The sequence below is a fragment of the Balaenoptera acutorostrata genome, chromosome 2 (genome assembly GCF_949987535.1).
Source record: "Balaenoptera acutorostrata chromosome 2, mBalAcu1.1, whole genome shotgun sequence".
Taxonomy (NCBI): Eukaryota; Metazoa; Chordata; class Mammalia; order Artiodactyla; family Balaenopteridae; genus Balaenoptera; species Balaenoptera acutorostrata.
This window is the reverse complement of record NC_080065.1, coordinates 94,865,241-94,885,789: the sequence shown is the minus strand read 5'-3', so window position 1 is coordinate 94,885,789 and position 20,549 is coordinate 94,865,241. Positions and strand designations below refer to the sequence as shown.

At 40.8% G+C, this 20,549-nt stretch overlaps 1 protein-coding gene across 6 annotated transcripts in view; it reads right to left on the bottom strand.

Moving 5' to 3' along the window:
• CAMK4 (calcium/calmodulin dependent protein kinase IV) overlaps positions 1 to 19,896 on the bottom strand; it is a 254,678-nt gene extending 234,782 nt beyond the window's left edge. For all 6 annotated transcript variants that reach the window (XR_009007091.1, XR_009007092.1, XR_009007090.1 and 3 more), the window contains exon 1: positions 19,459 to 19,896. Coding sequence is in view for 2 of the 6 variants with exons in the window: in XM_007192092.2 (XP_007192154.2) it covers positions 19,459 to 19,619 (161 nt within the window). In the remaining 4 variants the exon portion in view is untranslated. The remainder of the gene's footprint in view (positions 1 to 19,458) is intronic.
• Between the last annotated feature and the right edge of the window lie 653 nt (positions 19,897 to 20,549).

Below are 20,549 nucleotides of genomic sequence, written 5' to 3'. Positions count from 1 at the left end.
TGAGTTGGTTTTCTTTTGGCACTTCAATATATGCTTGTTGAATTGCACCTGCATATAACAGTATCCTAGCTAATTAAAGGGAATACAGAAGAGGTAAAAACTGAGTATATAAGAATATAAAAATCTCTGTTTAAGGATAAATGGACTGGGCAGGGCAGCAGAAAAGGGAAAAAAGAAGTTTGCTAAATGATTAGGTCAATACAAGCTTCATGCTACCCAAATGCTCTGAGCAGATATAAGAATATATATGTCTGGGTAAACCTCAAACATCAAGGCTGCTTAAACACCTTTGAAAATTTGATGAAAGCTATGGTCACTTTCCTCAGAAAAATGATTACACACACAATATTTTGCTTTCAATTTCAGGAGTTTCATATAGTCCTAAAACATAGGCATAGAGGTCTATGGATTTAAGTTAGGAATCCCTGCTCTACATGGTGGCAGGGAAAACTGCCAACATTGATTCTTCTTATAAATAGATATTGAAGAATAGAACTAAAAATGTGGTTTGGCTGAACACAGGTTATACACTGTGAGAACCATTTGCTCCTGGGACTTGTGAGAACCACTTGCTCTGGGACTGATAACACCGTTCACATGATTATGAGCACCCAATAGAATCTTATGGTAAGTTTTATTTACATCAGTAAACTTTGTCTATGAATGCTCAGCATTTCATGGCACGCAGAGCATGGGTATCTTATCACTTTTAAAAAGGTAAGGGAAAATTTATCAGCAGATTGACAGGCAGTTAAGAGGTTTAAAAAGTGAGATCAGAGAATCCATTTGAGAGGTGGAAGTCTAGTGGAACTCACCTGTCACTTTTTAATGGAATTATGAGGATAAAAACCAGATTGAAGGGGCCAAAGTAGAAGCTGTTTGAGAGAAATTTAAAAATGGCTGTGCTGACTCATGTCAGGGAAGGCATACTAAGAAAGGAAGACAAGATAGAGCATTAAATATTATTAGTGTTGCATTCTTCAGCACAGGCTTAGATCTAGGCATGGGAACAAAATAAGACATTGTTGCAATTTTCCCTGTTGTAGATGATGAAAATTTCTGTCATTTCTATCAACAATTAATAAAAATAGTTTTTGTTAGTTAAAGGAATTCAAACCTAACTTGACAGCCTGTCACTGTAGTCAGCAAAACTACTGGGGTTAGGAAGAAAAAACAAGAATATTTATTTAATGCAAATCAGATGCTGGCAGCCTTAATTGAAATTAAGAATAAATATCCAATATATTTCTGTTATAAATAACTTTTGGAATCAGTAGCATCCCCAGCTATAAGAAAATAGCCTTGGTCTCATGACATGTGCAGGCACCATAACAATACCTCTATGTAATTTTTCCAGTTCCTAAGTAGTGCTAAATATTGGAGTAATATATTAATTCATCTGCTCAAACATTCAATTTTCCTGGACTCAGGAAGAACAAAGAAAGCCTATTTATTTATATTATAGTTTAACATAGGTAGCCATTTTAAAGTGGATGGGGCACTTACATATTTGACTAGTTTCTTAATGAGTTGTATAAGAATGAGAATCTCAGCCCCCAAAGACCAACAGGAACAGATTGCACTCTGATTGCACTCTGACATGCATGCTAAGACTCTTAAATGTAATTTCAATAGATTTAGGGACAGAGGTTTTTTTACAAGGTGAATGAACACTGTCCAAAATGTGAAAGAAATTAAGTGTAAAATATCCAATGTTTAATAGTTTTGCTGCATTTTAATTTTTAAGACTACATCCTCCGCAAAAAAGAAAAAGAAAAAAAGAAGCACAACATACAAAATAGAAAATAGTGCCAATTTAAAAGTCATAATCTGTAAGAGCTTCTTGGAGATTAAGGAATGTTGTATTCTGAAATAACTCAGGAAACCTCTAGGAGGAAGAGCTTGGAGTGGCTTGATTTAAGCCCTGGTCTCTTAAATGGCACTCGTGAGGGAAGGAAGTGTGTCACAGAGTCAAAGTACAGAAGGCCAAGGTTCTGGCCCACTTCTACTACTAACTAGCTTTGGAGAGCTGGGAAAGACATGTGCCTTCCCTTGGCTTGATTTTCTAAGGTGCTATCCAGCTCTACAGTCCTGAAAATCTAAGTAAGAATCTTAAGAATGGTGTAGATGTACACACATTTTAGTCATATGCACATTTAGTCACGATATTTTCAGTGTTTTTACAATTTGAGGCTTGACAATGCCACCAACAGTGTCCCTTTTTGAAAACAGGAGAGAACCATTATCTATGCCCCTCTCCCAGATATTTGCCTGAATCCTGCCTCATCCTCTCTGAAGCTTCAAAAGATGAAAAGAAAAGAAAAAAGAAGAGAAAAGACATGGTTGGCCTAGAAGGGAACAGGGACCACCACAGGGCTAGTAAAACTTTCAGTTATATTAACTCAATCAAAACATAACCTATAACCTTAGCAGAGCAGTAAAAAATCTTCCCTCTGCCAGAGCCTGTGCAGGCACATGGGAATGAAACTATCTTAGAAGCACCCCAATCAAGATGCAGAGGCAGGGGATCCTGCTAGCACTACACCAGAGCTACAGAAGCAGAGTGTAAGACGGCCTTCCTCTGAGTCAGGCAAGGCTTTCCTGTGCTCACACGAAGAAGAAAAAGGTGTTGATATAGTAGACAAGGAGTGTATGGTGTGAAAGGTGCTCATTGGGTAAAGGACAGTGGAGGTGCTGCACACTGAAATGGGGCAGCATGACAGATCCTACATAAGGAAAAATAGCTGGTTGGGCTGGAACCCAAGGTGAGAATGCAGGCTTGGTGAAGGTAAGACAGGAAAGCAACAGGAGCTGTTCTGAAAAGACCTGCTGTTCGTGCAAAAGGGTTCCACATCCTAGATGGGGTGCAAGATGTTAAAAGATTCTAAGCAGGGGAGTGGCATTATCAAACTTGGTCTTTGAAAGGTTACCTTCCAAGCGGAGTGGGAAGTGGATGAGAGTAGACACAATATTTAAGATACCAGTGCAGTACTCTAGGAAAGAGTTCCTAATTTATAGAACTAAGAGGACCAGGACCCCTGCTTTAAAATATATTTAAGAGAGGTCACACCCAATGACTTTCATTGAATTGTGCAATATACATCATGCCAAGAACTTTATAATGCATGATCTCACTGAATCCTCATAATAAATTTATGAGATTATTATACCTCTTTTGAGACTCAGAATGGATAAGGGACTTTCCCAGGATCATATATCTGTTAAGTGAAAGAATATGTCTTATTAGCAGGGGTGAAGGAAAAATCCAGAATGTCTCCCATGATCCTAGGTAGGGAGCCAAGGTAGATGGTGATAACATTTACTGAGATGGAATATACAAATAGAGAAGCAGGTTTGGTAATGGCTGTTGGTTGGAGGTGAGTGGAAGGTGGAGTCAGTTTGAATAATCTGCATCATAGTTGCCTATATGGTCTTCCAACAGAGAGTTCAGCAGGCCATCTGAAATGAGAGCCATTCCTATTATGAATTATGCACCTACAAGACACAGAAAGAGACCAACTACTGTCTAGAGCCTATCTACCTCCATCAAAACAAAAGAAAGTTTTTGACTTCACACCTTCCCCTTAAACACACATCTCCAATACTCTCCATTGTCTAAGCACAAGATTCCAGGGACAGCTTCTACCAGATTCAAAGCTTCTCACCATCTAGTACATTCCTAATTGCATGATGTATGCTGGCAGTATATTTAAAAAAAAAAATTTGGAAAATGACTTAAGGTATCCAATCATCTTATATACATATAAGAATTTATTAGTAATAAAACAATACCTCACAAATCTTCTCTACAGAACTACAAATAATATGTAGATATTCCTCCCTCCAAGAGGTGGAGCTTAATCACCCTCCCTCCCAAGAGTTGGTTATTTTAGCTTTAGCGACTCAGTTCCAAAGACTAGACAGAGTAGGGGAAGAGATAAGTAGTAACCGTACAGCAGAGAAATCTGGCAAACACCACCTTCACCAAGTGATGAAGGTTAAAATCAACAGAGATGTCAGGTGGCTTCGAGTACCCCTGATAGGATGTGACAAGAAGGGCACTTCACCTCTGTGGTAGTCTTTCCAAAAACTCACTACCCCAGTTAATCATGTGGAAAAATGACAGGAAAACCCAAATTAGGGGGCACTCTACAGGACACCTGTCCAATACTCCTCAAGACTGTCAAGGTCATGAAAAACAAGGAAAGACTGAGAAACTGTCATATATCAGAGAAGGCAAGGAAACATGCCAACTAAATGCAATGTGGTTGCCTGAATTAGAGTCTGGAAGAGAGGGAGGACATTAATGGAAAAGCTGATGAAATCCAAATAAAGTCTGGAGTTAATAGTAAAAAAATTTATTATTATTATTAAAATAAAAAGTCTCATGCAGTATGTGCACAGCTTTTTTGCTTAATACAGTCACATAATTTGTCTTTTTAAAATCTTTGCAATAATCTTGTGAGAAAGGCACTAGTATTTTCATTCTACAGATGAGGAAAATGAAGCTCATTACAGTTTAAAAAATTCATTAACAATAGACAGCTAATAGGTACCAGAGTTGGAATGTATTTTTACACCATAGTTGCCACTGGGGATTCTATTAATATCCGTTGGAGTCATGGGTTCATTTTATATGGCCTGCAGCCCTGATTTTTATTCTCAGAGTGCCTATAGCCAACTCATATTCAGAATCTTGGAATCAGAAGACATTTCAAAAGACTGTGATATCCAATCACTTAGGATTGTGATATCTAATCACCTCCTTCTTTACAGAGAGCCATTCCAGAATTAATACCCCTTACCTGAATGACAGTCAGAAAGACACCTCCTAAGTCATCTGGTCTCTATTTTTTCCCCCTTTTTTCCTGGCCATTTGTATCTCATTAACACCTTCCTCAAAGTTTATTCATTTGTTTCTTAAGTGCTTCAAAGAAATCCCTTCACCAGAAAAGAGACTAAGACAATTAACAGCAGCTACTAAAGAAACGTATGATGAAACCAAAAGTCAAACTTTATTTTACTAGTTAGGTACCAAGTTAGAGAAATACATTCTTTATGCATGGCTAATACCGATGTCATTTTTATACAAGAAGTCTTTTTTATGTGATATGTTTTTATCAGTGTACACAGACTACAGTCTGCTTTAAAATATTCCTAATCACATCTGTTTTTGTGTTGTTTTTTAACATCCTTAAATGATTTCCAGGACTCTCCTATTTATTTCTGAATCACAGTCAAGTTGCAGTGATTCTGGGTCTGGTTATTTAACTTTCCAGTGAAGAATGCATTATTCTCAATAAAAAATTAATGAATATATGACAAAGTTAAAGTTGGCACAAATAAGATCTCAAAGCTACAAAATGATTAATATTCTCTAATTTTAATGCTCTTCTTATAAGAAAAGCAAACTGTAAAAATTATACAGAAAAACCCATCTACAGCAGTTATTTTAAACTGCCCCAACTATCCTTTTGTCTGAAGATATGGAAAACCTTAAGGTTATACCATACATTATTTTCAGCATGTGAAATACAAAAGAACAGCAGTCAGATATTTATAAATATTAAGATCTCCTTTCTTGGACTGCCTCAAGCTCATGCAAAGTCATGCAGTGTTTACTCCATGCCTTCATGTCTGTTAGCTTCTCATTAACTGAGGAAACATGAACCTGATTCTTGAGAATTAAAAATTTAAGATATAAAACTGACACAAACTATCAAAGAAGGCAACCTAGTGCTAAAGAAACACTGAACAAGTTAATAAATTCAAAAAGACCAAGTAAATGTTGGTAAACTGGTGCTCAACAAATCACAAGCATCACAGGTTACTCCAGGTTGGAAACTGCATTTGGAACAAGCAGGTGAAAGTGTGGTCAGAGACCCAGAGGAACACTGGGTTCTTGGTCCTGAGAGAGGTGCATGACTGAATGAGTTGTGCCAGAATGCAGATCCAAGTTCTGATGGAAACATATGATTCTCAAGATGGGCCAAGTTTTATTTTTTAATAGCTGAGCTTCTAGTTGGCAACAAAAAAATCCTGTGCCAGCTGCTGAGGAAATAATATGCTGGGAGCTGGCAGGCACGGGCACTTGGAAAGCCAACAGGTATGGATATGGATGCACAGTGGATACCAAGGTGGTAATGCCAGAAGGCAGCTCCTAGATAAAGCCAAGGCCGCACTATACTGCCTGTGAAGTGGGCCTCTTGACTGCATCCCCCAACATCTGGGAGAAGAACAATGGTGGGCATCTGGGAAAGGAAAAGTACATCACTATCCTCAAGCTCTGCTTGCCACATTAGCCTAGATTAACTCAGGTTAGTCTCTGAGACACTGCAGGCAGATTCTGAGGTTGTGACCAAAGTTAGATAGATATTCAAAGTGGGGGAAGGGGTACATGGGCATCTTGGTCGGCTCAACTGCCATAGCAAAATACACTGGGGGACTTAAACAACAGACATTTATTTCTCACAGTTCTGGAGGCTGGAAGTTCAAGATCAGGGCGCCAACATGGTCGGGTTCTGGTGAGAGCTCTCTTCCTGGCTTGCAGACAGCTGACCTCTTGCTGTGTCCTCATATGGCAGAGGGAGAGAGAGTATGCTCTCCCACCTCTCTTCTTACAAGGGCACAGATCCCATCATTAGGGCCCTACCCCCATGACGTCATCTAACCCTAACCACCTCTCAAAGGCCCCTTCTCCAAATACCATCACATTGGGGGTTAGGGCTTCAACATAAGAATCCACGGTGGGGACACAAGCATTCAGGCCATAACAAGGGGAGATACAAGGAAAATGAAATGGACCTGGGTTCTTGTGGGACAACGGTAACAGGGAGAAGTCAGGTAGGGACAGAGAGGTGCTTGTGGGTTGAGGTGTAGCTAACTCAGAAAACAAAAAATAGCCCTAGGTGAGGAGTGACCTTCCTTCCATCCCTCAGCTCCATCTCTGCCCGCCTCTCTCCTATACACAATCTTTCTTTCACCATACTTCCCTGGCCTCCATCATCAAAAATAGAGATGGGGACATACACATTTTCCAGAATAGTTATTGGGCTGGCCAAAAAGATCGTTCAGGTTTTTTCCATACCATCTTACGGAAGTAAAAATGAGCAAATATAATAATGAGTACATGTTTCTATAAAAGAGATTAGGCATTTAAAAAGTACAAAATTAAAAAAAAATTATTCAAGGAGCCTCCAACACATTTACAAAGCCTTTGGCGCTTAGAACCCTACTAATTCCAAAAGCTGCTCTGTCTCCTGAACACTCAGTAAAGAACCAAGGTAATCATCCAGAGAATTCAACTGGAAGAAAACATAGATGCACAGATGCTTGTGGCTAGAGAGTACCTTCAACAAAGATGATCTAATCACAGAAGGTCACACGATTCCCAGTTCATTCAGACATGGGGGGCTCTTTAAGACAGAGCAGCCTGATAAAAGACCAGAGCCCCTAGCATTACAAAGGACTTTCAATTGCAGATGCCCTGCTGGTACAAGTGACTCATTTACTCAACAAATATTTAATGAGTGCTCACTACACACCAGGCATTGCAATATGTCTGGGGACACAGTAATGAACAAAGAGACAGAGGTCCTGCCCACAGAGGCTTACATTCTAAAGAGAAGGACAAAGACATTGAATAAGTAATTTCACAGTGCACTGGTTTAGCAGAGGATATGCGTAGGAAAAACATCCTGAAGGAAGAGAGATTTAAGAGTGTGCTCATTTTCCTGCAGTTGTTCATCTAATTCTTCTAATATTTATTCATTCACTCGCTGTTCCACAAACACTTATTAAGCACTTATGGGGGGCAGCTAGTAAGCTGGAGAATGGGCTTAGTAGTGGGGACAAAAGACGGATAAGATTCGGGGTTCCTCTGTCTAAGGAACAGATGCTCTGGTGGTGAAGGCCACAAAGCGTTTACCTGTAAGACAATAAATGTGTGACATGGTATGAGAGCCCGGAGGCAGGAGAAACCTTCGGCTTAGGGCGCAGGGTGACTCTCCTGGAGGAATTAGAAGGCAAAGGGCGTTTCAGGCCAGGAGAGTTTCACGCACAACACCATGGAGGTATGAGGAGCATGAGGGGTCCCTTGAGGATGGCAGGTAAGAGAGGAGCACCGCAGTCTGACAACCTGGTCTTGAATCCCAGCTCTGCTCCCCTCCCCAGCTGCGTGAGCTTGGACAAGCTGCTTGACCTTTCTGAGTTTCAGGCTCCTCATCTGAGAAATGATGCTCGGGTTGATCACCTTGCTGTATTATTGAAATAATTAGCAATGCACATAAAAAAGAGGAAAATCTCAACACCAAGTTCCTGGTAAACACTCCATGGTGGTAATCAGAAGTGGTGGGGAACAAGGCTGGCAGGCAAGTTGGGGTCAGAATGCTAAAAGACCCAAGTAAGTTGGACTAAGGTTTTTTCCCTGTAGCTACCTAATTTGGAATCATCATCCCCTACCTCCCACCTCGTGTCCTGTCTGGGGCATGATACTAAGCTTAAGTGTCAACCATGGAGCTAAGTGTTTTTACATATGTGATCTAATTTCATCGTCAGAGCAACGTTGTGGTGGATATACTACCACAAATCTTCATTTTAGAAATGAAGCTTAGTGAGGTCTAGTGTTATGCCCAAAGGGACCCAGCCATCAAGCAGCAATTTTATCCTTCTTGTTTTCCTGCCTGCACCCTGCACCTTCTAGCTCAGCTCCTGGCTTAGCACCTGCCTGGCTCAGCAATCCTCCTTCATCTCCACTCTCAACTGTCCAGAACGCCCTACTTGCTGCCCCAGCCTCAAAGCTTTCCTGAGTAGGTAGCTGCCTTGCCCAACTGCCCCCTTGGGCTGCGCCTCCCTGAGCGTCACTCCCCTCCGCCACCTGCCAGCTCAAGCCGGGACTGGAGCTCTGCTGCCCCCTCCTGGTCTGGGCCAGAACCTCATCTGCTCCCTGGGGCCCTCAGCTCAGTCCTGACATTCCATTTCCTCAGCACCTCAAGATTTGGAAGAACTGTACCATTTGCTGTGAATTATCCTGACAATTTCCTCAGGTTTCCACTCTGCTGATGTGGCATATATACACATGACAAGCTCTGTTTATTATTATGTGTTTAATTCGCTTCTAGATACAGGTTACACTCAGAAGTCACAAGTTTACTTCACTGAACATTTTTATTACCTTACATCTTCACACTGAGGGAAAAAGGAGAGGAAGGACTCAGAGTTCCATAGGAACCACTAAAAATGTTTCCACTCACACGAGAAACCTTCAGAGGCCTATTATGACTGAACACTCTAGGCCAGGCTGATTTACTGAATTATATAATTTGAATTTGGTTACATTTAATAACATAGTCTTATTTTCTCAGAGCTTGTCCTAACAGGGAGCTTTGAAAAAATAGATGAGATTCACTTGAATGAATAGGTAGAAGTGCATTTATATCTGGTTAAAGGTAACACTTGGACTGACTAGCTGTCACAACTAAAGAACAATTTTGTACGTCTGTGAAAGTCCCACATGGACGGTTGTCACTTACTAAGTTAAAGAGTCACTAACTATCCCTTCAAGACAGTACAAGAAGTAAGGCAGACCAAGCTGAAAAGTACAAGAGGGACTTCCCTGGTGGCGCAGTGGCTAAGAATCCACCTGCCAATGCAGGGGACACGGGTTCAATCCCTGGTCCAGGGAGATCCCACATGCCGCGGAGCAACAAAGCCACAACTACTGAAGCCCATGACTAGAGCCCATGCTCCACAACAAGAGAAGCCACCGCAATGAGAAGCCCACACACCACAACGAAGAGTAGCCCCTGCTCGCCACAACTAAAGAAAGCCCGCGTGCAGCAACAAAGACCCAATGCAGCCAAAAATTAAATAAATTAATTAATTTAAAAAAATAAAAAGTACAGGATTCTGGGCAATGCAAGCAAAAGTCCCTACTAAACAGTCCATGAAGACTGAAAGTGGGAAGAAATCATTCAAATACTGTATTATAGGTAACAATAAATGTGTGAACATAACTACGGATTTGCTATCCCCTACTCTTCTTTGTTCTGGTTTGTAATATTAGTCAAATTCTGTCTATAATCATGACAAATCAAAGAAAGTACACTTTTAACGAAGAATGCTACCACAAACTAGTAAAGAAAACAGTTAAGAGCATGTCATATGTATTACTTTTTTAGCAGACCATTCTAAACAGACTGTTATCTCTAGTTTTTTTAAAAAATATTTTTGCACCAAAATTTTGGTGAATTTTTCAACCATATCACCCTGAAGCATGACTTAAGAAGTAATTAACTGATGACAATGCATTTGTTAACCAAGTTAAACTCAGCATCCTGGCACTAATGCTCACAACTCTCCAACCCCTGCCCGCCAAACACTTCAGGCAAATGCAGTCAGCTGCTTAAGCCAGCAGTTGACAAAATTTACCATGAAGTAAGTTAGGTATTTTGAAATTGAGGTTCTTGCCTATGAATTTTGGGTTCAACAACAACGAAAAACAAAATTCATTAAACCCTCTGCTTGATGGGCAAACTGTATTCCTTTTCTCTTTTTTCTTTACTCTGCCATATGACTTTTTTGGTTACAATGGCAGTTACGTTCTTATCAAAATCTTTCATCGGGTAGTCTTAAAATGCATAACAAGTGCACATATGTGCCCACTTCCCCTTTCTGCACAAAGTCACACCTTGCAATATGATTTCTTTGTTTGCATTTTGATCTATGTATTTGCTTTAAAATCATTTTCATAAAGCAAAATGTTAGTATTTAAATATAAGTAAAAAACTTATTCAGTAACCACTTAGAACTACCATTCTTTGATCCAGTAATCATCAAGTCAAATGTTTTGAGCACATGCTCCCAAATTGTGTATACTTATGTACCTATAAATGCAATACATATGCTATTGAACCAATATGTAATGTTCTTTTCAAAACATTTTAAAAAAGCAAAAATTAGAAAAAATAATATGTTCTTCTAGCATCCCATTATATCATGCACCCCCTGGATGTGAACATCCCACTTTGGAGACCTCTGCTCTAGTTAAGATATGAGTGACTGCTTTAGTTAGCTCTAAACTCTATTCAAACTAAGAAAGAATAACTTTTCTTCAAAAAAATGCTTATTTAAACAGTCTCAACTTAAAGGACCTTAATTAGTCCACCTGTCATATGTGTATGGCATATAGAATGATTATTCAACATGCAGATAATATATTAGTAAACAGAAAAATGAATTAATTAAACTTTACTAATTAGAAGCAAATCTTTATTGATTATTTAGCATATTACTTTATAATCACTGTCACTTCAAATGTAATAGAAGAATGAGCAACCTGAAATCTAATTATTATACACAAAACAAATGTCCCTCCAATAGTCTTTGAATGTGAATGCTGATCATGGTATGGAAATTTAACTTAAACACCCTTCAAATAAAGCTACTTCATTTTCAAAAACATGAATGATGATTGGAGCTAGCCAACATGCTACGTAGGTAAGAACTGCAACTGATACAGTTTCAACAGATGTAGAAAGAGGATGAGAATGCACTTAAAGCCTGTGCTCACTGGAAAAACTAATAATATCAGGTTGACATGTTCAAAGTAAAAGGGAGATCAAAGGTAATTCCTTGAATAAATGAAGTTTTGAGATCATTTGAACCTGAAATTCTCGTATAACTGAGGAGGAGTAGAAGTTTACCTTGACTGATCTAGGTCAGGGGTCAGCAAACCTCTGGCCAAGGGCCTAATACAGCAGTCACTTATTTTTGAACAGTCCACAACTTAAGAAGAGTTTTTACATTTTAAAATGGTTTTTAAAAATCAAAAGAATGTGATGTGAAAATTATATGAAATTGAAATTTTACTGTCATAAAGTTTTATTGGAACACAGCCATGTGCATTGGTTTCTGCGTTGTCTTCAGCTGTTTTCACTCAATCATCAGAATTGAGAGATGCCACAGAGATCTGTAGCCCACAAAACCTAAAATAGTTACTGTCTATCCCTTTACAGGCTCTTTACCCAGTGTAGGTAACTGATCTTAATCCCCTCAATCCCACACTTCCCCTTTCTTATTCTAGTCTAGAGTGCGGGAGGGTTTCTTTTTTCTTTTTTTTTTTTAAACCAATGTGGTAAGTTCTCTCTTACCCACCCCCCTCACTTATCTACATTGTGAGTTAGTGGCAAGTTCTGAGTCCCACATCTTTAGCCCAAGAGGAAGCTGCTTCTATAGCCACCTTTTTCTCTCATAATGGTTTCTTTCTCTTTATCTGTAATTTTGGTTTTCGGTTGATACAAACTCAGTCATTTTTTTTACAGGCTTTCTTTGGTCTGATAATCAACTTACCCTCCCAACCTTATCTGTCATTACAATGTTCATGCTTTGTAAAGTTTGCAAAATAAAATATACACCCCGCATTCTTCTGCCAGGTATTATTTTGCCTTTTTCTTTAGAATCTATTTTCCATCTGGAATGCTCTTCACCAAAGCTCTACCTTATTAAAATCCTGCCAAAATTCAAGATTCACCTCTCCCAATGAAGACAGCTCAATCTTCCCAGTCAGAATTATCACTCTGTTGTAAAGACTGCTGTAACTTATTACCTCCATCTGGTATTAGTTTTATTTATTTATTTATCTCATATTAGATTGTTGGTGCCTTACAAGTAAACTATACATGTGGAGGCCAAGTAGTGTTTTATTTATCATGTTCATTCATACTCTATCCCCCTCACCCTGCCCCCTACACCATAAATTGCCTAGCTCATAGTTATTCAAAGGATCAGACCTGTAACAGAGAGGACATTAAGTGGCATGAAGACATGGAATTAAATAACGAGGAATCAAAAAATGACAACATCATCCTCTTTTCAATTATTTTCAATTGTCTGATTACATCAAGAAGAAAACCTCAATTTGTGCCACTATGGTTTTAACTTTGCTAATCTTTGATAATCTCCCTTTTTAACAAAGAGAAAACAATTCTCAGGCTTGGAGCTTTCTGGAGGCAAGCATTTCTAGCTATGATTTAGTAAAAATGCTTTGTTCTTATTGCCTCTATTTATGGGATGAATACTGGTTTTCAATTTAATGAAAATAAGTATTCTCAGTAAATAAATTTAGGTTAACAAAAATGAGGTGATTTAAAGAAAAATATTAAGCAAATTATAGCACAGATGGTATGCATATACAGCAGAAATCAACGGTAATACACAAAAATGTCAGAAACATTTGGTTGTAGCAGATAATCAATAAAGCCAAATGACTTTATTCCATCAAACTCCTTGTTAACCATCTACATAACTAGAAGAACATCATGTAAAAGACTAGCTTCCAGCTTCTGAGACAGTGGTTCTCAACAGAGGAGGGGGTGACACTTGATAATGTCTAGAGACATTTTTGGTAGTCACAATTGGTGGGGGTGGGGTGGCTGGGGGAGGATTGCTACTGGCATCTAGTGGGCAGAGGCCAGGGACACTGCTAAACATCTTACAATGCACAGGACAGCCCCACATCAAAGAATTAGCTGGTCCCAAATGTCTACAGTGCCAAAGTTGAGAAACTGTTCTAAGAGAAAGAGCAAGCTTTACAGGTACTACCCTTTGCCCATCATTATAAATCATCCTCTATGCAGCACTCTGTCCTGATTTGATCTGCCACTGATAAGATTGCTGAGGAAAATATCCCACCCAAACCTTTCATTATTTTACATCACCCACACAGCCACTGCCCTCCATTAGCAATTAGAATTTTAAAAATAGACTGCACTGAAGAGGACATGTCCTTTATATGCTAATACTATGCCATCAATATTTAGATCTAACTTCCTAATTAAACCATTGGAGTTATGAAATTTTCAGATTATCCTGCACTATCAAATAGATTTTTAAAAATAAGGTAAAGATTAATACAATTTGAGTAAAACTTTGATTCTAGCTGCTATTGACTTCATGTAAAGTTATTCTTTGGCTTGAACTATATGGTTCATTGACTCAAATAATATATTTTGCAGAATAAACCTGACCTTGAAATTTTTAAAATTCAGTATTTTTTATTAGATGTTGGCTTTAATGAAAGGCAGTCTAAAGAGAACTACTTTTTAAGCTAGCAAAAAAACCCCATTAACATAAAACAACATAACAATTAGTAGTTGAAACAGTTCGCTTGGCTACCACTCAGTACTTTATTCTCAAAAGTATTATTGCAAACACATAATCCACACAGATGTGTCTGAGGGTAAAGCATTTACAAGAAAGGTCTTTGAAGCTATTTTGTGGTTAGTGTTTTCGTTCTCTTTCTTTCTTTTTTTTTCTTTTTTTTAAAGTAAAGTTCACCAGAACAACTTAGAAGCTGATAGCACCTGTGTCTTTTTTTTTTTTTTTTCCAAATTAGGAGTTATTTTTACCCTTGCAACAGTATTTAAACATGGAAAAATAGTGCATTCTTAAAGTAATGATCCTATCATAATCTTCACTTGACTTTAAGGCTCTTTACAATGAGAGTATTTTCAAATTTAGCATTTACTATGTATTAACTTTAGTGGTTGGCATAGCTTGGAGGCATTTCATGCTTTTAAATTCAAGTTGATTTAACTCCTAATTCTGACATGCCTGTGGTAAAATGATAGTAAAGGTGAAACTGAATCCCTTTCATTTCAGAGCCACAAAGCACTCTGCCAACAGAAAGGCAGCATTATTTTCAATACCAACAAGCTACAGAGGTGGCAGTTATCAATACTGCCAAGAAAGAAAACCAATGCTGACTGAGATTAAGATCATGGTCACACACGTCAAACAGGTCACCAGATTTCCCTTTCCTTGGGGTCCTTAGAACTGAGATCATCAAATCAGGACCCACAGTGCCTGGCCCACTTTGTTATCATTCATTCATTCTCTTCAAAATCATTTGTTGAGCACCTGCTGAGTACTGAGCACTATGCCAGGCAATGAGCACACAAGAGTGAACCAGCCAAATCTACACACCCTGCCTTCCAGAACTTGTAGCCAGTGTTGGTGAGAAGAGCCTGTGCAGCCCCAGTTTCTGTTCTCCCAATTGCAATCCCACCTTGCTACTGAGTCAACTGCCTGAGAAAAGAATCAGGTGCACAGAGAACAAGAGAGGGACTGAACAGATATACTTTAAATTCCTAGTGAGATAAAAAAAAATAACAACATCATCCCCAAAAGAGCTTAAGATACCAAGTGCAGTGCGTGTGGCAGGAGATCCATAGCCAGCTGTGGGGATACGCTGGATAGGCTGTGGGGCCCTAAAGGACAGTGTGAGGGAAAGACCAAGAGCCCAAGAAGCACTGGCTAAGAATGGCTCAGGAATGGACGTGAACAAACGGAAGGAAGGGAAAAGGGAAAAGAGAGGATCCGATTCCTCCCCAGCCAGGAGCACAGGTTGGAGCCCTCCTTTCAGAAAATGTACACTTTGCTGTTTCCTTACAGGAAGCATTTGCTGACCGTTACCTGGGAACAAAGTTACGTGTTACCAAGTGGACTACAGCCCTGCTCAGGCCTCTGGATTCCTCCACTCCACAGTGAAGGTGCTCCTGGTCCAGCCTCCTGAACTGCTCAGCCAGTCCAGAATACACTCCACGCAGCAGGCCTCGTGGAGAAACCAGAGTTTTTCCAATAGTGTTTGAAAAGGGAAACCCAATAATGTTGGAAGGAAAGATAGGGGGATTTTTCTTTACAGAGCTATGCAGTCGGACACTACTCAATGTTACCAATTGGTCTGCATGGCATCTTTCGAAAAGAAGATACTCATACTCATACTTCAATCTGGCATACACAGATTTACGGCCTAAAACAGCACTTTTCAAACTGAATCACAACCTACTAGAGGGATGTGAAATCACGTAGGTTCAACCAATATTTTTAAGGAACTAGAATAAAATCAAACAGCACAGAATAGGAAATATTAGAGTACATTGCTGGTAATAAGAATAAACATTGTTTTATGAAGCTTTTTTTTCCATTTTATATACACATATGACTCACTATCTAAATTTGTTTCCTGAGCAAGAACACACATAGCAAGGGATCCTATATAATTATGCTTAAATTGGGTTGCTATATAAGTTTTTTTTTAAATTGTGAATCAAGTTGGGTGGTGGGCAGGTACTGAAAGTCATTAGCCTAAAGAAACTATAGTGAAATGTAATGGAAATTTAAAAAAAAAAAGATTCCAAAACCTCAATTTCTACGCTGAAAAAGAGAGCAAACGTAAGTATTTCTCAAAATACTTTAATTCTGTGACTTTCACACTCTTATTCTCTTGTCCTAATTATCTTTCATTTGCTTCCGTGAACTCGTGTGTGTGTGGGAATACATCTGATTTTGTTACAAACATTCTTTCAATCTCATACAACAGACAGAAGCAAAAGGTGAGAAATAACTGAAGACAGAACATGGGTTTGGATGCACAGGGCCAAAGCATCACCACAGAGCAGCCCAGGCCAAATCCTGTCCCTCTGTTTGCCATACCACCCGGCAGAATCTGGACCAGAGGGAGGCTCCCTTCTCCCTTGGAAAAACCTTTAAAACACCAATTTCTCAAATCACTGGGCAAAGGACCAACCACTCTTTACGATATGGAGTCCTGAACAGGATCACGGCCAATTCATTTTTTTGAGTAGAATTGAATTTGTTGTAAACTTGATTTTTGTAAACTTTTAAACAAATTTTATAAACACAGCAGTATTTTCAAATGTGGTTTTTGGGGAAATAAATTAGTTTGCCTGAAACTCTTAGATAATTCCTTTCAAAACCCTTCGGCCCCTGCTTCAGCCCCTGCTTCAGCCCCTGCCTCACCCTCATCCTGAAAAAAGAAAGCTATCACATCTACCCTGGTCTGAATGGCTATATGTGGATTGGTGCTGTCAGTACCATCCAGGGGATTCAAGTGGTTACAGCTTTGGGAATTTTGTTCCCTGAAATCCCCAAATACATCCTCAAGCTATGTTGCCCTAATGGTCATTTGTCCAATTTTCCTGAATTCAGGAGTCACTACCTTACAACATGTAATTGTAATAGATTACTCTATAACTTAATCTATACTTGATCTGGAGGGAACTGTCTATATCCTGGAACTAACCACAAAGGCGCCACACAACACTAGGGGCATTGTTCTCTTACTCTTAATAACAACTGTGTCACTAATGAATTAAGTGTTTTGGCTTTAGAGTCACCACTGGCAGGCAGACTTGGCCCAAGACTGGGAGTAAAGAGAGTAAAGATTTGAAACCAATCGACTGAGCCTCAACTTTATCACTTGTGAGGAAGAAAACTTGTCACTCAGTCAATATCTACAATTATAATTCTGTTGCATTCTCTGGCTTTATAGATTCTTACTAATTATATTTGTAACAGAGTTGCTTTATGTTTTAGGTTTATTTTGTTGAAAAAAAACAACTTTGACCATGAAGTGATAAAATTTCTCAAAGTCTCAACCAAATGGAGTAAGTATGCACCTCACCAATTCTGCCATCTACAGAGAACTTACCTAATATACATGAATACTGAAAAAGAGGACAGAAGTAACAATTTTAAATCTCTTCTCAAAATATTTTAATTCTGTGATTTTCATGGTAATCAAATGATTAGCTAGCAGAGTGAGAGTCTTAGCAATATATAATTGATTTATATTCACGCTCCAAAATTTAGTACAAAATATAACAAGCTGTTTTAAAAAGTATAATAAACTCCAAATTCCTTAGGTTTTCCCTATGAAGTCTACCATCTTGTACATATACACAATTTGTAGTTTATTTATTTTTCTACCCATTTTCCCATTCCTTACATTAAAGGAAATTTCTTGAGCTTCCTGAGGGCAAAGCTTAATCATAAAGATAACGTGTGCTGATGGTAAGTCATAGCCAATTAGGAGCATCTAAGGTAAACGTTACTCAGAAAGCAGTTAGATTTGGTGTTGAGACAGTCCCTGGAGCGCCATCAGGCACTTCCTCTACTAGGTGGCAGTTTCTAAAACTCACCAATTTTAAGTAGATTATCACTTTAATCAGAAGTTTACACTGTTCCACTGCAGCTCATCATACAATTATGTAGGCTTCAAACCTTACAGAAGGAGATATTTCATTTTCAACCTACTAGGGGATGCATACTACAGCAGATCTTCAGATGAACATTGAAAAACTTGATCAGAACAGGATGTTTATGTATGCATTATTCAATGCTCAAATATTCTGAAACATTTTAAAACAGTGGCAACTCCTAAATTTTCATTCAGAAGTTTTGCTTTTCTTCCACACCTTCTGCACTCAGTGAGCCATTAATAGTAGTGGCAATTCGGAGGGGAAAAGTGGACCGTACACAGTCCCACTATGTACCAACATCCAGAATCCCACACTGTAGTCTCCAACGACATAAAAAAGAAAATGGTTGTTAGCTAAACTGTTTCCAGCAAAAAAAGAATGGAAAATAAAATTGCAAAGAAATAGTAAGTACAGAAGCTTCAACTTGTTAAACGCTGAAATTACATCTTTAGATTTCCTATAATAAAGGGCCTGGTTCTAAAATGAGTGTTGAAAAGAAGTCCCTTACCTATGGATAGCAGAAAGGAGAAAAGGAAAAAGGAAGGAAGGGAAAAATATTTTTCAATGGATAAAAATATGAGAACATATGGCATCATTCACATGGCAAAACCACTACCTGTTTGGATCTTCAGAGAAGGGATGAGGAACATTTCTACAACCCCAGGGAGGTGGTTTTCTGCATACATAATTTAAACAAATCACTCCAGCACATGAAAGAAGAGCCGCAGAACTCTTCTCCCTAATTACCACCCCATGTGCTGCTTTTTCTTTAAAGCCACACTAGTTCATTATTCTGCCTTCAACTCTCTTAAATGATTCATTTCCCCTTCACTCCTGAGCAGACTCTGCAGGGAAGCTAGTGTTTAAGTTTAATTTCTAGTGCCACTTGCTTTGAAGAGCTTGATGAGGGGAAAGAGAAAGAATCTAATTTAATAATTCTGTCATGATTTGGAGAGGCTCCCTCCGCCCCCCAACCCAAAAAAATAACTAGACAAACAGGACCCTCTGGCAAGATATAATCGTGAGCGAAGACACCAGTTGGGAAAGCAGGGCCCACGTGCGGTGGGAGCTGTCACGCAAGGGAAGTGGCAGCCGGTGAGGAGGAGGGAGAGTGGGAGAGAGTCGGGCTGCTGCTAGCAGCTGCACCGGCCTGGGCGCTCCCGGGGAGACCCGACTTGCACTTGCATGGTGCTGAGCTCTCTCCCAGAGCGGGTAGAAACCGAAGGGCAGGGAGGCCGGCTCCCGCATCCTCGGGAGCTGTCGCTGCGAGAGGGAGAGCGCCCGCTGCGCGCCGCGGGCTTCCCCAGAAGCCCGAGCCCGCGCACAGGGCGCCCGGCTCCACCAGGTCCAGGGCGCCCCCCAACGCCCCAGCTCGCCACCCCGCCCCCCTCCGCCTTACCGTCCCAGCTCCGACTCCACCTCGAAGAAATCGTTCAAAGCATCCCTGTTGGAGCCGTCGATCCAGTAATCCGGGACGAGGCTCCCGGCCCCCGGGGCCACACTGGCGGTGACCGAAGAGCAGGACGAGGCGGAGCACGAGGGCACCGTGACTTTGAGCATCTTCGCGGCGGGACTCCGGAAGCCGCCGCCGCGGTCGCCACCGTTGCCGGAGCGAGAAGCCCCGCCGCCAGTCACCGCCTGCGAACGCAGGAGCGAGAGGTGGCGTCCTTCAAACACACGCACACACCCACGGCCGCCTCCCCCGGCGCCCTCAGCCGCGCTCGGGCTGCGGTTCCCTATCTGCACGCTCTGGCAGGAGGGTGGGCGGAGAAGGGGGCGAGGAACTGGGAGACGGTGTGGAGGGAGAACCCCAGTCGCCGCTGGCGAGAGAGAGGAGGCGGAGGCACTGCAAAGGAGAGCGGTTCCCTCCCCCTTCGGTCCTTCCCTCCCCACCTCCCTCCACCGAGCCTTTCCAACCCCCCTCCCTTTTTTTCCTTTCTTCCTCTCTGGCAGTGGCTGCGGTGGAGCCGGCTAGGGCGCCTCCGGATGCTGGAGACTGGGGAAGGCACAAGGGCCAAAGCATCATCCCACGCTACCTCCCGCTGGAATCGGGTGCCTGGAAGAGACCGAGCGCACAGGGACAATCGCTCCGGGTGTTGAGCGCCCAGCGCGCTCTGGGAGCACATGGGTCCGGGTGGCCAGCAGGATGGTGAGAAAGGGACCTGGCTGTTGGCGCAACTCATCTCTCCTTGAGCGCGTCTAGGTGGCGAGCCCCTCCCACCCAGCACCAGCTAACCTGCCATCCCTTGTTCCTCCCTCTGTCAAAGGTTATACTGACAGCTGGGAAGGGTGTCCTCTGGTCGCGATCCTCCAGGGCTCCTATGCCCAGAGCCAGTGAAAGCTGGAGGAAAGGGAAGTGCCTGGGTCCACGGTGACCTGACTCACCTTTGAATGAAGTCTTCAGTTGTAATAGGTGCTGTCGTGCTGCTGTTGGCACTGCCTCCTGTGGCACTTCTGGAGCCCCTGAAAGGGCAGGTATTTGCTATGTCT